General features: G+C 34.6%; 1 protein-coding gene across 2 annotated transcripts in view; it reads left to right on the forward strand.

Moving 5' to 3' along the window:
• LOC111635236 (uncharacterized MFS-type transporter C09D4.1-like) overlaps positions 1-8197 on the forward strand; it is a 103727-nt gene extending 95530 nt beyond the window's left edge. For both annotated transcript variants that reach the window (XM_023380137.1, XM_023380138.1), the window contains 3 exons: positions 6166-6271; positions 6345-6453; positions 7434-8197. In XM_023380137.1, the coding sequence (XP_023235905.1) occupies positions 6166-6271; positions 6345-6453; positions 7434-7525 (307 nt within the window). In that variant the 3' untranslated portion in view covers positions 7526-8197. The remainder of the gene's footprint in view (positions 1-6165; positions 6272-6344; positions 6454-7433) is intronic.
• The last annotated feature ends 5764 nt before the right edge of the window (positions 8198-13961 follow it).

Here is a 13961-nt window from a genome sequence, read left to right on the forward strand (position 1 = left end):
CAGAGGTTGGCCGCAGCAGGCCTAAAACTTAAACCCAGGAAATGTCACTTTTTAAAGAGACAGATAAAATTTTTGGGACACAAGGTCTCAGAAGAGGGAATCCAACCAGATTCTGGAAAAATAGAATCTGTTTGAGACTTCCCATGTCCGAGAAATGAGCGAGATGTAGGTGCATTTTTGGGATTAACGGGTTACTACCGAAGACACACAGCCCATTATGCAAAAATTTCAAGGCCCCTATCAGATCTTTTGAAGAAAGACACGAAGTTTCAATGGAGAGAAGAACAGGAGTCCACTTTTGAGAGATTGAAAAAAACGTTAACCTCTGCTCCTCTGTTAAGAGCGCCGGACTTTAGTCAACCCTTTATTATTGCAACAGATGCATCAAACGTAGCCATTGGTGCCATGCTGTCTCAGGAGGATGAAAGTGGCGAACTCCCGGTACGCCACTTTCATCCTCCTGAGACAGCAGTGCTGTAATTTCGTTCACTTTCTTGAGCAAGAGCCTAGCTTACGCGAGGCTCTTGCTCAAGAAAGCAGAACGAAATTACAGCACGACAGAGGAGTGTCTAGCAGTTATCTGGGCAATAAAATATTTTAGGCCATACTTGTATGGTCAGAAATTTAAGATCATAACCGATCCCCAACCTCTAAAACGGCTCATAAATGTGAAGGATGAGAGCTCGCCTTATCCTTCACATTCACTTTGGCCTTTCAGGAATATCAGTTTGAGATCAGTTTGACTATCTCAAACTGATATTCCTGAAAGGCCAATCGTCCAGGAAAGGCCCATACCAAAGTCGATGCATTGAGTAGAGTGCCAATAGCATCCATTGACGAGTTACACCCTATATACAGCAAGGCTTAGATTCGAGAACAACAACAAAAGGACCCCTATTGCATAGAAATTAGTTGGCATTTGACAGGCGCTTCCATTTCACAAGAACAGAGTCAGAGTCTGGAGAGTAGAGAATTTTATTTAGATGCAGAGCAGACATTATACCATAGAAAGTCAAATCCTGACAGAAATGAAATCTGGGACAGATTAGTAGTGCCCAAAAGCATGGTCGAATATGTCTTGAAGATGTTTCATGACATTCCTAGTTCAGGATACTTGAGAGCAAAAAAATTAAAGAAAAAGTTGCAGATGCAATTTTACTGGACAGACATGAACAAAGACATAACTCACTACTGCCAGTCATGTCAGGAGTGTAGTATGCAAAGGCAACCTTTGCCAGGACATCAGGCACCCTTACAGATTTTTCCCAGAATTACTAAGGTATTCGAGAGGACAGCCCTGGATATTCAAGGCCCCTTTCCAACTATACACAATGGCAGTAAATATTTATTAGTCTTCGTGGATCACTTTTCGCATTGGGCCGAGGCAGTGCCGTTGCCCGATGTATCCGCAAAAACGGTCGCTAGAGCATTTGTCACGCAAGTAATCTTAAGACACTCGGTTCCAAAGCAGCTATTAACCGATCAAGGCGCAAATTTCACATTCAAGATGATGCGGGAGATTTGTGAACTTTTGCAGATAGAAAGACTGCTCACCACCGCACCACCCACAATGCAATGGGATGGTAGAGCAATTAAATAGAACCTTAGTAGATATTTTGACACACTACACAGATGTAGACCAACGCAATTGGGACGAGATGGTCCCGTTTGCTCTTTTCACATATAACACCACTGTGCATTCTAGCACAAATGACCCTTACTATTTAGTGTATGGGAGCGATCCCGTGTTTCCATTCGATGTGGTCACTGAACCTAGCCAACCAAGTTACGATGTTAGTGAGAACTATGCGAGTGAACTGAGGGCAAGGTTAGCTTTAGCTCATAGATTGGCGCAGAAACATGCAGAGAAAGCAGCTCAGGACAGGAAGGTGTACCACGATCGCAAAAATAAACCTCATAAATTTGTAATCGGCGACAGAGTTTTTGTGACGCAGGTAGTAGTCCCTACAGGGTTAAAAAGGAAGTTATTACCTAGATGGCAGGGACCGTATAGGATAATAGCGGAGACTAGTCCAGTCGACTTTGTCGTCCAACATATCCTTACGGGAAAGAAGTTACGCACGCACGCACGCAAATAGAATAAAACCTGCTGTCGCGCGAATGGAATTTGAATCCTTCGCTGCCGACAAGCTTAGTCTGGAGACAGAGAAATCCGAAAACTCAGTCCCGGAACCACAAACCCCCGAAATAATAGATCCCTGGGATGACTTCATCCTAAATTCGATACAACCTGATCAGGAAGAGTCAGCGAAAACTGTAGAAATTAGTCAACACGCGACCGCAACTCAACAGATACGCTTTGAGGAGTCAGGGACCTGCAGACGAATATCCTTGGGTACTGCCCGAAACGCATAGACATGGGCAAACGGTGGAACCTCTCCACCAAGACATGGATGCGGGAGACGTGTCAACGCATCTGAGCAATGATCTAGAATCTTTGCCGCCGCCTACACCCATTGGGCTATTTACCCAATGTAAATGGTGAGCTCTTCTGAGGGGAGAGGTCACCATGTGTAAAGGAAAATGTGTAAAATCTAAACCTGTCGATGACGTACGATGGTCATGAAACAGAACTAATGTTTGTAATTACTTTTCATTTTAGATTATGAATGTAAACCTGATGGCAATCCAGGTCGTGGTGATTGCCCTGACCCTCGCTGTGGAAATTTCCATAATTGTGCCACCTTTGACCAAGGGGATAATATTCCTCCCTCGGAAATTTTTTTATGACTACCAGCCAATGGACGATCGCGATAGAAATTTTGTTTGAGGAGTACGATAAACATATCAATTTATGATACCAGCTGAATTTTTTTTTTTTTTTTTTAGAATTCTTCCAAAATCAGAAGGAAAAGAGATGGAAGAGAGTTCTAATGATGGTAATAACTGTGAGGAAGAAAAGACACCCGCCTCTCCTACGACATTAAACGAGAATCCAACAATTATCTCCTTGATGGAGTGTCCAGTGTGTTACGAGAACTTGGTGGCTCCCATTTTCCAATGCATGGCCGGTCATCTCCTATGCGGCAGTTGCAGGGGACGAGTACATCAGTGACCCACTTGTCGAGGATATCTCGGGGAGTTAAGAAACCTCACAATGGAGAAGATGGTGGAGGCTATAGCTCTTCCCTCCCAGTTTAAGGATAATGGCTGCCAAGTTGTACAGAAATTGCAAAAGCGAAGGATTCATGAACAGCATTGTCTGTACCAGAAATGTGAGTGCCCTTCTTTGGTTCCAACTTGCTCCTGGGAAGGGGCTTTCCAGACCTTAGTGGAGCATCTTCGTTACCGTCATCGTTTGATGGTCTTGGTGAAAGCTGTGCCCATAAAGTTATCGCTCGTGGGTCTGGATTCGACTCATCCCTTGTTGTGGGCTACTCGGATGAATTGTCACGGACATGAATTTGTTATCCAGGTAAAGAAAAGTGAGACAGAGGGTAACTGTGGCCGTATAAGTCTCGTCATTCGCTTTGTGGGAAGCAAAAGAGGAGTGAGCCGATTTCAAAGTTTCCTCTTAGTAGGAGGAAAAGGAAAGGCTCTTGCGTGGAATTCAGCTCCAAAAAGTGTCATGGAGGAGACGAGAAAAATTAGAGGAGGAAGAATGTCTAACGGTGTCCACAAAATTCGTGAGTCAACTTACAATAAGCCAAACCTTAAGTGTTGTAGTCTCCGTGGAACCCATTGGTTTCTAAGCTGTCAAAGTGGCCCTCTTTCAAGGGACCAAGGACAATAAATGAAAAAAAAGGGGAAAAAGTAATTATTTGATTTTTTTTTTTATTTTTGCTTTCATATAGAATGGCAGGGAGAGCCCTACGCGGGCAATCCACAGGGAGAGTGCCGCGGATGCTCTTCATGGAACCTGCATGGGACGATTGGGAGATACCCCATACCATTCTCTTTGGAACTGGTGAATAGGAAGAACCCTTCAACATACTGCTAAGGTAGAAGTGATAAAGCAAGCCCTCCAAAAGACCCAGCAGGTTAATGAAGAACCGGACCAAGCACCTGAATTTATGATACTACCCTGGCAAATGGACGTCCCGAATACATTGAAGGAAGAAATTCTACAACTGAATTGAGAAACTGCTCGCCAATTAGGAGAGGGAGAGAGTGATAAAATGGGCCTCACCCTTGGAGAACAAACAGATCAGGAAGAGAACCCTTTAGACCAACCCGCCACGGAAACCACAGTCGAACCTGGCGCTTCGGTCAGAGGCTGTGGGTGAGCTCCACGCTTCCTGTATGGAGCGAGGAGGGCAGGGGGAGAAATAAAGGATTCAGAACCTGGGCGGAAATGTCTTTAGAAGAGCGGGAGGTGGGCAAGAGGAAGGGCTAGGTCCTTCCCTCCGCGACCTCCCAGTGCCCAGAGATAAATGGAAAAGAAAGGAAGGGGGACCTTTGCCCTCCAAGCCTCCTAGGACACGCCAGTCAAGAAAAAAAATTGTTACTAGAAAAAAGGGGGACAGGAAATTGGTGAATGTATTCTTTGTAGTATGGGAAAATATTTTTAAGTAGTTAGTAGACAGAATAGAGTTCTCCTAAGTGCTCTGGTGACAAAGCACCCACCACTTTAGGATGGAAGGGAATGTAACTACACACAAGAGTGTGAAATATTCTGTGTATACCTGGTACTTGGGTGAAACATTGTGATCACTAGAGATGATAGATGGGAGAATATAGAAAAACAAAGGTTTTTTGTTATGTTTTCTAATAAATATAATCCTTGTCATGACCACCATTTTCTCCTGTTGAATGTGACGCGACACCTACAACTCGACAGCCACGCGAGCGCGAGCTATCAGTTCATTGTCCGATCCTGAGTGGACCTCTCTTTTTGAGGGGACGGCCATGAGGCACAAAGGCAACGGTTAAAATATCGCATCCAGTGGAAACATTTTAAACAAAAGGGGAGTGCCCTGTGAGGACCCAAATGGGGTCCGAAAGGAGGCCATTAACAACTTTTTGAATGAGTCAAGTTTCGTAGCGTGAAAGAGAGAACTTAAAGATCAGATTTAAACAATGAACCTTTTGTCTTGTTAAAAGATTTTAAACAATAGATAAAGTCGAGGAAAACAAGGTTGGAGAGGAGTCGTGTTCCGACGCGACGTTGACCTCTCCCGCGCCCTTTGGTGTGGTTTCGAATTGTCACCAGGTGACAAGGAGAGACCAATGGAAAGGCGGCTGAGGTTGAGGAATCTATAAAACAGTGCGATTCAAGTTACAAATGTTCTTGGTTCATAGTCTTACCCTCCTGGACGTGTGTCCCCCCACGGGATCTTGAAAAAAGAACGTTTCGGATCGAGTGGAAGCAACCTTATCTGCAGTGCCACCGGACGACCTCCAGGCTCATCAGTTCACCCAAGAAAGACCACTGGAAGCACTGCCATTCACCCCGGGGCCGACAATTATTAGTTCGTCGTCGCCAAACTGAAGGAAACGGAAAAACGGACTTTTCGAACTCTATTGAACTTTATCCTCGTGCTCCGTGGTGTGATAATACGTCAATCAAGAAAAGATTGTAAGAAATTATAATTTTATTAAACAGTTTTATATGGGAAACCTGTCTTGGTGAATCATTCTGCGCCCACACGACAGTAATGACTGCTCGGCTGTCTAAAACACCTCACCCCTAATCGGCTGACCTCACTGTTGCAGTGTTCAACTTCCTCAATTGGTTATGTGACAAAACATGATAACCTCCAGTGTTTTTTGTTTAAATTCTCTATATATCAGTTATTTCTGTGTATATTAATTGCTATTTTTGTTAACCATTGTATGTAATTGTATATTATATTTATTTTGTAATGGCTTATAATTTTGTATTTTTTAATTTTTGCAAAGAGCAATTTTAAAATGTGTTCTATCTCTAGATTTATAATATTCCATCTGCCATATTACCTGAAGAATATTGTGTTATATACTGTCAAAAGTGCTCATACTCATTACTTAAACATATTTACTGGTAATGCCAATACAGTTTTTATATATTCATTTATTTTTAGTAAGTGGCATCACTTGTTTTTATCTCATTAGTTTGGTTTGTTTATTTTCTCATATTTTTCAATTACATAAATATTTACAACTGTGATAATATATTATATAACATGGATATATGAATATTATGAATATTTTATTTATTAACAGCTTCTTTATGACTGGTTATCTTCCACTTGGTTTTGAATTTGCAGCTGAAATTACTTACCCTGAAGCAGAAGGAACATCATCTGGTTTGTTAAATGCATCAGCACAGGTATAATCAGATATATTTTTAATTTTGCAATGAATGGAATAATTTTATATAATTAATGTGCAATCTTTTAAAGGTATTTGGAATACTCTGTACAACAATAGCATCATCAATTTTGAATCATAATGATTTATATGCCAATCTCTTCTTAATTTCTGCCTTATTTTTAGGAACATTAATAACAGGTAATTTTCAAAGATTTTAAGAGATTATGTTTAAACTATTGTAATTATTGTATTACAAGTTACATGTCTGATCATTGAAATAAAAAGATATATACTACTTTGACAAAAAAATTGATAGGCCTGTAGTGATGCATGCACACAGGTGGCCAAATTCCTAGTGGCCAATAGGACACTTTAATAAAATAAAATTCAAATATAATCTATTTTAATATAGTGGTCGGTAATGAAATAGATTAATGTTTGCGTGATTACTGATGATACAGCTGTGCAGTTTATGGATATAAATAACACCGAAGTATGCATGTTTAAGTGTTTTGCATCAGAAAAATTAAAAATGCAAGTAACAGGTGATGGGGGATTAGTCTGTTGAAGAAAAAATTTATCAGTGGAAATTCATAACCATTAAGATTTTTTTGTTTTAAATCACACAAACAGCATAAAAACTTAGAGTTTGTAAACTTTTAAAGTTTGCACACTCCAAAGCTTTACTTTGGAGTTAATGTCTTATGATTAAGTTTAAGGTTACCCTTACATAACTCATTGTGAATGGTTGTATTAAGTAATACAGTTACATGGTTTTATGTTTATGCTTAATTTTCATTGTGAATGGAATAGAGAATAAAATTACAGAATTAATCTTGTGAGCATTTTTTTTTATAATTTTCAATTTATACTAAAAAATATTATATGAATGTATTTCTTAAATTGTGTGACTTAATTGACTGAATGTGATCACTCACATTTTTTGATTAAAATTATTTATCATATTACTATGTAAGATTTTTGCATATAATCAAATATGAAAATATTCTAATAGTTAAATAACATGAAGTTTTTATCTGAATGTTGTATGTTTTTATCATCATTATTATTATAATTTGATAGATAACTAATTACTAGTATTATCAATTTAAATTTATTAAAATATTTATTTTGATGATAAACTTTCACAATCTTCAATATCTATTTTTGCTTTCTAGTATTTATAAAGTCTGAACTCAGACGTCAGCAAGCAACTCAAGTTTCATTCAACAATGTTGAAAATTCTCGCTTGATGGATGGTCGTGCGTGATCAACATTTGATTATCAAAATATATTTTAATATATGTATCAATTTTTCAAATTAACAAAATACAGAAAAATTGTATTTAGATTTAAATGCCAAATACTGGTGCTAGTGTGCACATTGTTCTAAAAACAGTAAATTTTGTATGTCGAAAATAGTTGTAGTTTATATATAACATATATATTATTGTAACTATTTGTATAATAAGTTTACAATACTTAATGAATTATTTTTTGAGTGAATATATGAAAGTAAAAATTTTAAAAATACCATCTAACAAACTTTTCTATTTATAGTATAATTTTTTGATGATCAAACTTTCTTTGTTGGTGGTTTAAATAGAAAAACAATAAAATAAATACTTTGATATTGTTACCTGTATGATATTTAAATCTGTATAAATAAAATTCCTTTTTATTGTATTTATGTTAAATATATACTTATTAAAAATATTTGTACTTAAATAAATTTTATTCTACAGTAATATAAAAAATAATGTAGAAAGGTAGGGATTTTTAAAGTAGGATATTTCTTGATACAAATATATTTTCAATTCACTTTAGTAGCCAAAAAACTATTTAAAAAGCAATAATGACTAACATGTCTAAAAATGTTTGTAGAATTACACATTTGTTGTTTACAAAATTTTTAATATTAAAGTTTATAAAGTATTATCAATGTGTGGATATATTTTGATATAATAAAATTTAAATTTAATTTGTTTGTTTTTTTTAGAAATAAGTTATGAAAAAATTAACAATTAATTTAGGCAGATTAATATTGATTAAATTATTCATTTTGGAATTAAGTTACAATTAGTATAATTCATTAATGTGATCTTTATATTATGTTAAGAATTAGCTAATTCACTTGCAAAATTAAAAATCAACTGATTTCTTTCAAAAAATCAGGTTGATGAAGCTGGTTTTCCTCTCTAGAAATCATGTCCTCTTCAGGACAACTACAAAGTAAGAAAACACAGTTGTATATAAAAAAATTTATTTAAAATATAAGTGTTTTCTTTCCTTGAAAGAACTGAGTTTCTTAATTTAACAATTCAGGCTTCCTCTAGCTCAACTTGTATCTGACTCCAAGGTGTTTGCTACCAATGCAATATTCTGTTGTTTCTTGGCCATATAGATGTTCTTTTATCTTTGAGAGTGACCTCAGTCATTCCACGTAGGTACTCCATTCTCTTATGTATTCTGTTATCCTTGATAGTATCTTGTATACTCTGTATATGATCTCATATACAGAGTATACAAGATACTATCATACAAGAGATCATATACAGAGTAGGGTTGTGTTCCTCCAGTAGAAAATATGTAGAGTTGGCAATCTGAGAAGCCTATTATAGTTAATAAGTTCAAAGTTCTGGTCCCTTCTCTGCTTGCCTTGTTGTATTTGTCAAAGTTTCCTTATGGTTTGTAGATTGCACTTGTGTTTTCTAGCAGTGTCTGTGTAATTTCATTCCACCTGTCTATTGGTAATGCTAGAATAATGTGAGAATGTCCTAGCAATCAGTGTTGTAGGCCTATACTGCTGTTCTAATAAGGAATCATGTAGCCATTCCAGGATGAAGGTAGTTTGATAGCAAAACTTCCTGAATACAATGTGGTGCCCATCCTTGAAGGAGAAATTCAAAAAAATGCATCATTTCCCCAGTTGAGTATGTAGTTAGCCCATATGAGTTGTTGCTAATGTGCACAAATGTCACAATGTTTAGGTTCTTGTTCCAAATTATCAACACCATCTAAGTATTTAAGAAAAAGCATACCTGTGGGAGGTATATTGGTAACACTTTCTTCTAATGATCGTAAGACAAGTTCACAGTAATCACCAGAGAGGCTACCCATGGGAATGCCACAATTCTGCAGGAAAGTATTGGCTTCAAAGAGTAGCACAACAGCTGAACCAACTGAAGAATACTGTTGTGATACACTACTGTCCCTTTGATATGCAGAAAAAATTGTCATCCCAGAGATGACAAAAACAGTTCTATTTTGGTCGAGGGGTACAAAGTTTTTTTCGAAATGTTTAAATTTCACCTTTACAACCTGATATTTATACCGTCAGTTTGGATAGATTTGATTAGTTTTGTTTTTTATTTCATGCATTATAAGGCTATATGAGATAGTTCTACAATTACTATCGTAAACACACGAAACTATTATGTGTAAATTATTTTTAAAAACCATCTGATATTTATTATACACGGTACTGCAACTAGGCGGATGCACAACAGTCCAGAACGAAGGGTTCCTAAAATGGTCGACACGGTAAAACCTAAGTCGAACTGCGTTAACTCTAAGCTGTCTACAGGTCCTGGGCAAAGTAAGTGGGTTTTCCATACAATGTGATATCGTTAAGTCAAAATTGTCGATACTTTTAACTAGAACATATTTTTCCGTGTACCCTCCATCCTTTGATAGATCCGTGATCTTCATTTTCTTTTAATTCAATATGAATATAGAAGATTAAGATAAACACTACGGCTCCATGCCGAATACAAGAACATGCCGTTACAACTTCGTATCTACAGTACATCCTTTTACTGATATAGTATGTTACTAGCGTTCTGATTGAATGCCATTGCCTTGTTCCTTGACAACGTACAGTACTCAAAAGCGCCTTATAAACTAGTGTATTGTACAATTTTGTAATCATTCTGTGAATAGATTCTTGAAAAACTGCTTGATAACGGGAAATTCGCAGCAACAGAAAACTCGAGAAAATTGGATATTAAACTTGTTTAATGGAGATATGTATTTTATTAAATTATTTAAACTTCGACTTCACTAGGTTTTATTGTACAGTATTATATTTTATTTTCAAACGTTGACAAAATTTAACCAAAAATGTTACTGAATGAGTCGATTCCATAACATTTTTGGTTAAAGTTAAAAATAACCGGAATAATTTCATACACCACACACACACACACACACACACGTTCAAAAATAGAGCCGAAAGTATAATCTTGAACTGTGAACATGAAAAACTTAATTACCACTCTGATTATGCAAACTATTCCTGGAACTTTTTGAACAGATCTTATAATTTTGTAAATGAAGGATAATAATTCTGAAAAAATTTTGGATCAGCAAAATTCAATGAGAATTTTTTTACGTATAACATTATCGCAAACTGGAGAATTTTCAGGTAAAAAAAAAAACCTAAAATATTGCAAAATACCTAATTTACACTCTCGTTTTAAGTTTTCTAATACAAATCATTTTTAAAAAGTCCTTTTAGTTTTTGGAATAGGAGATCAATTTTTAAATTTAACTGCAAAAGAGTGAAATATATTGAAACTTCCTCTAAAATATTTTATCTTGATGATAATGTTTAGACAAGGATAAGACAAATCCTTAAATTTTAATTTATAACTTTTCTCCCCCCGTGAAGTGCGCTCTATAGAAAAATAAGGTAGACAGTGTGTGAAAATAATAAAACCTACCAGAGAACAAGAAAACCATAGTGTATTCTTATACCATAAAGAAAAATAACAGAAGTCGCTTCCGTTGAATGAAAATACACGTATTGTTTGCTTCCTGTTATTAGGTAGTATTGACTGATAAACTTATCAATGAACCGATATGAAATATCTGAATTAATATACAAGATAATGATTTATACTTGTGTAATAAACAAAATATTACACATAAGTAAACATTTATCGTACGATTTTCGCAAAAAACAGGAATATAAATCTTTAAATGCACTATTATACGTAAAATTGAGTTTACTTTCGTTTACCATTTAAACAGATGTGAAAATTTAAATTTTGAAAACTATTCCTTTATATGTTCGTTACTGATAATGGCTGCATAGATATACGAAAACGTTAGAAAATTAAAGATTTTTGCTTGAACAGGTTGGAACTTTTTATTTTTACATTTATTCCAGTTAAGAAATACTATTAAAATAAATGTATTATTAATAGTTTTAAATATTGAAAAGGGCAAAGGGTACTTATTTAAATTTAAAAAATCTTCTTACGTGAATACTGGAAAGCATATAAATTAACACTCCTAAACCTTAGAAGTCCAGTAGTAAACATTTAATAGCAAACGAAGAAGACAAAGTACGATCGAAAACGTTTGTTTGCTATTAAATGTTTACTACTGGGCTTTTAAGGTTTAGGGTACTTATTGCTGAAAACTCGTCATGCCATTTTCCTATAGTAAAAAGTACAGTACTGTATGAACAGTATTTTGTACTATTCGACATCTTATTCTGTCCTTAACTTCTTCATTTTCACTAATTCCTTAATAGATTCTTTCTACATACAATTATTTTTTTCATTATTTTATTATTATTTGCTAATAAAATAGATTATGATATTGCTTCAGAAACTCAATTTTGTAAGCTTATAAAATACAGCAGTAACTCATTCGAATTGAAAGTTCGATTTTCTAACCTTAGATGAATCCTAGAGTAAAAGTTTTACTTAAACGGGAGTTTCAGACGTTATTTTAAACATTGAAATACTTTTGAAAATAACATTTTTGAAATACGTACTCGGAGACATTTTCATCAGTAATTGGCGCAATTTATTAGAAAAATAATCTATTGCTGTATTCAGTATAGACAATAACTTCAAAGGCAGAGCGTGGTTTAGTTCATAAGATAATTTTTTTTAAAAGACATCTTTGAATAAAAACTCCAGCAACCAGTTGCATAACTTTCCCGGCGAAAGATATTTGTCTACGAAAGAGGTAGGTAGGTAGGTTGCGGTTGGAACAACGAGGAACAGTTTCAACAATTCCAGTTCCAGCAGCTAAACTGGAACTCCCACCTCTACTAAGAAACACGTCAGTGCAAAGATAAAATTGTGTGGGAGCACCATCTTTCATATTATTAATTAAATAAAATCTCAGTTATTTTCCATTATAAAAAGGCAAAAAGCTTACGTTTGAGGATAGAGACGAGTTTTTTTTAATTGTAAATTCCAATGAGTAAAATTTTTATTAAGTCCGATCCCACTCGAGATATGGCACACATACTTTCTATCTCCCCACCAACGAGATACATTAACATAGAGTACTAAACCGGTTATTACAGCTGAAGCGAATTGTAGTGCGGCAGCAATGACAGTTGAAGTGGACTTCATCTATTAACTAAATTTAAGTTAATGATAACTGAAGATATTTTGCAATGTAGATAAAATCAATGAAATTGTTTCTTTACATATACTATACAATGTATCAAAATATACTGTGTAAAATTTATCATAATTCTATTATATTATTTCATAAAATTTTTAGTAAACTTTTCAGGAATTTTAGAATAATTTTTATTATGTAATAAAATTATAATTTTTCATTTGTAAGATTTATGTTAATATACACATATCGACATTACATATTAAGCATAAAGTTTTACAGTGCAATGCAAAATATATTACACATGCTGTATATTATTTTTAAAAAATAGTGATATGTTAACATTAATTTTTATTATATAATAAAATTATTATAATTTTTCATTTGTAAGATTTTTCTAAAAAATTTAGTAAAATTTTAAAAAACTAAAGATGCACAAGTAAGACAAATGTTTACAAAAATGATTATATTTAAAGGACAGTGATGTGTATCACTGTCCTTTAAATATACAGTAATCATTTTTGTAAACATTTGTCTTACTTAATTAAATGCCTCAATATCCTTTTTTCTTATTAATATGTAAATTTTCGACTATAAATTCGTATCTTCTATTATCAGGACTTACTATACTGGCTTTACAGATAATATTACAAAGTCCTGATAATAGAAGATACGAATTTATAGTCGAAAATTTACATATTAATTTGTCTTACTTGTGCATCTCTAATCTTACTGCAGTCAACAAATGTAAAATATTAACTAAAAATACAAGTGTTGTGTTGCCATGGGAGTATCATTAGCATCAAGATTTCTATGACCAAGATCGATATATTCCATTACTTTTTTCTCATCCCAATCAACTTGTTTTTTAATTGCCATTTCATCAATAATTAAGCAATATAATAGTGGACAGGTTAAAATTTTAGTTTCATCTCTGATTTTTATAAAAGACTGTTCAGTAAAGCCAGGACTACCATCAATATAAAATTATTTCCATAGAGAACTAGGAGCAGGTAGTTTAATAAATTGTCTTAGACACATGCTTTACTAGAATAAAAAGTGAAAAGTTTGCTTTAACTTTTTAACTTCTTCTGGATATTCATTGCCTACATTAACAAAAAGCTGATGTTTTAATAGATCACAAAGCGGTTCATTAAGTTATTTTCTATCATTATAGTATCAGATTTGGAAAGAATTTCCCCGAGCTTTAGAATAATGTTTTTTGAATTGACAATCTTATTTGAATTTTTTTTATAAGATTGTCTGCTATATTTAAGTTTCTTTTGTAGCCGTTCACATTTCTGTCTTGTTAAAATTAACATTTCACACATCTT

The sequence above is a fragment of the Centruroides sculpturatus genome, unplaced genomic scaffold (genome assembly GCF_000671375.1).
Source record: "Centruroides sculpturatus isolate CEXI.00-Female unplaced genomic scaffold, Cexi_2.0 scaffold953, whole genome shotgun sequence".
NCBI lineage: Eukaryota > Metazoa > Arthropoda > Arachnida > Scorpiones > Buthidae > Centruroides > Centruroides sculpturatus.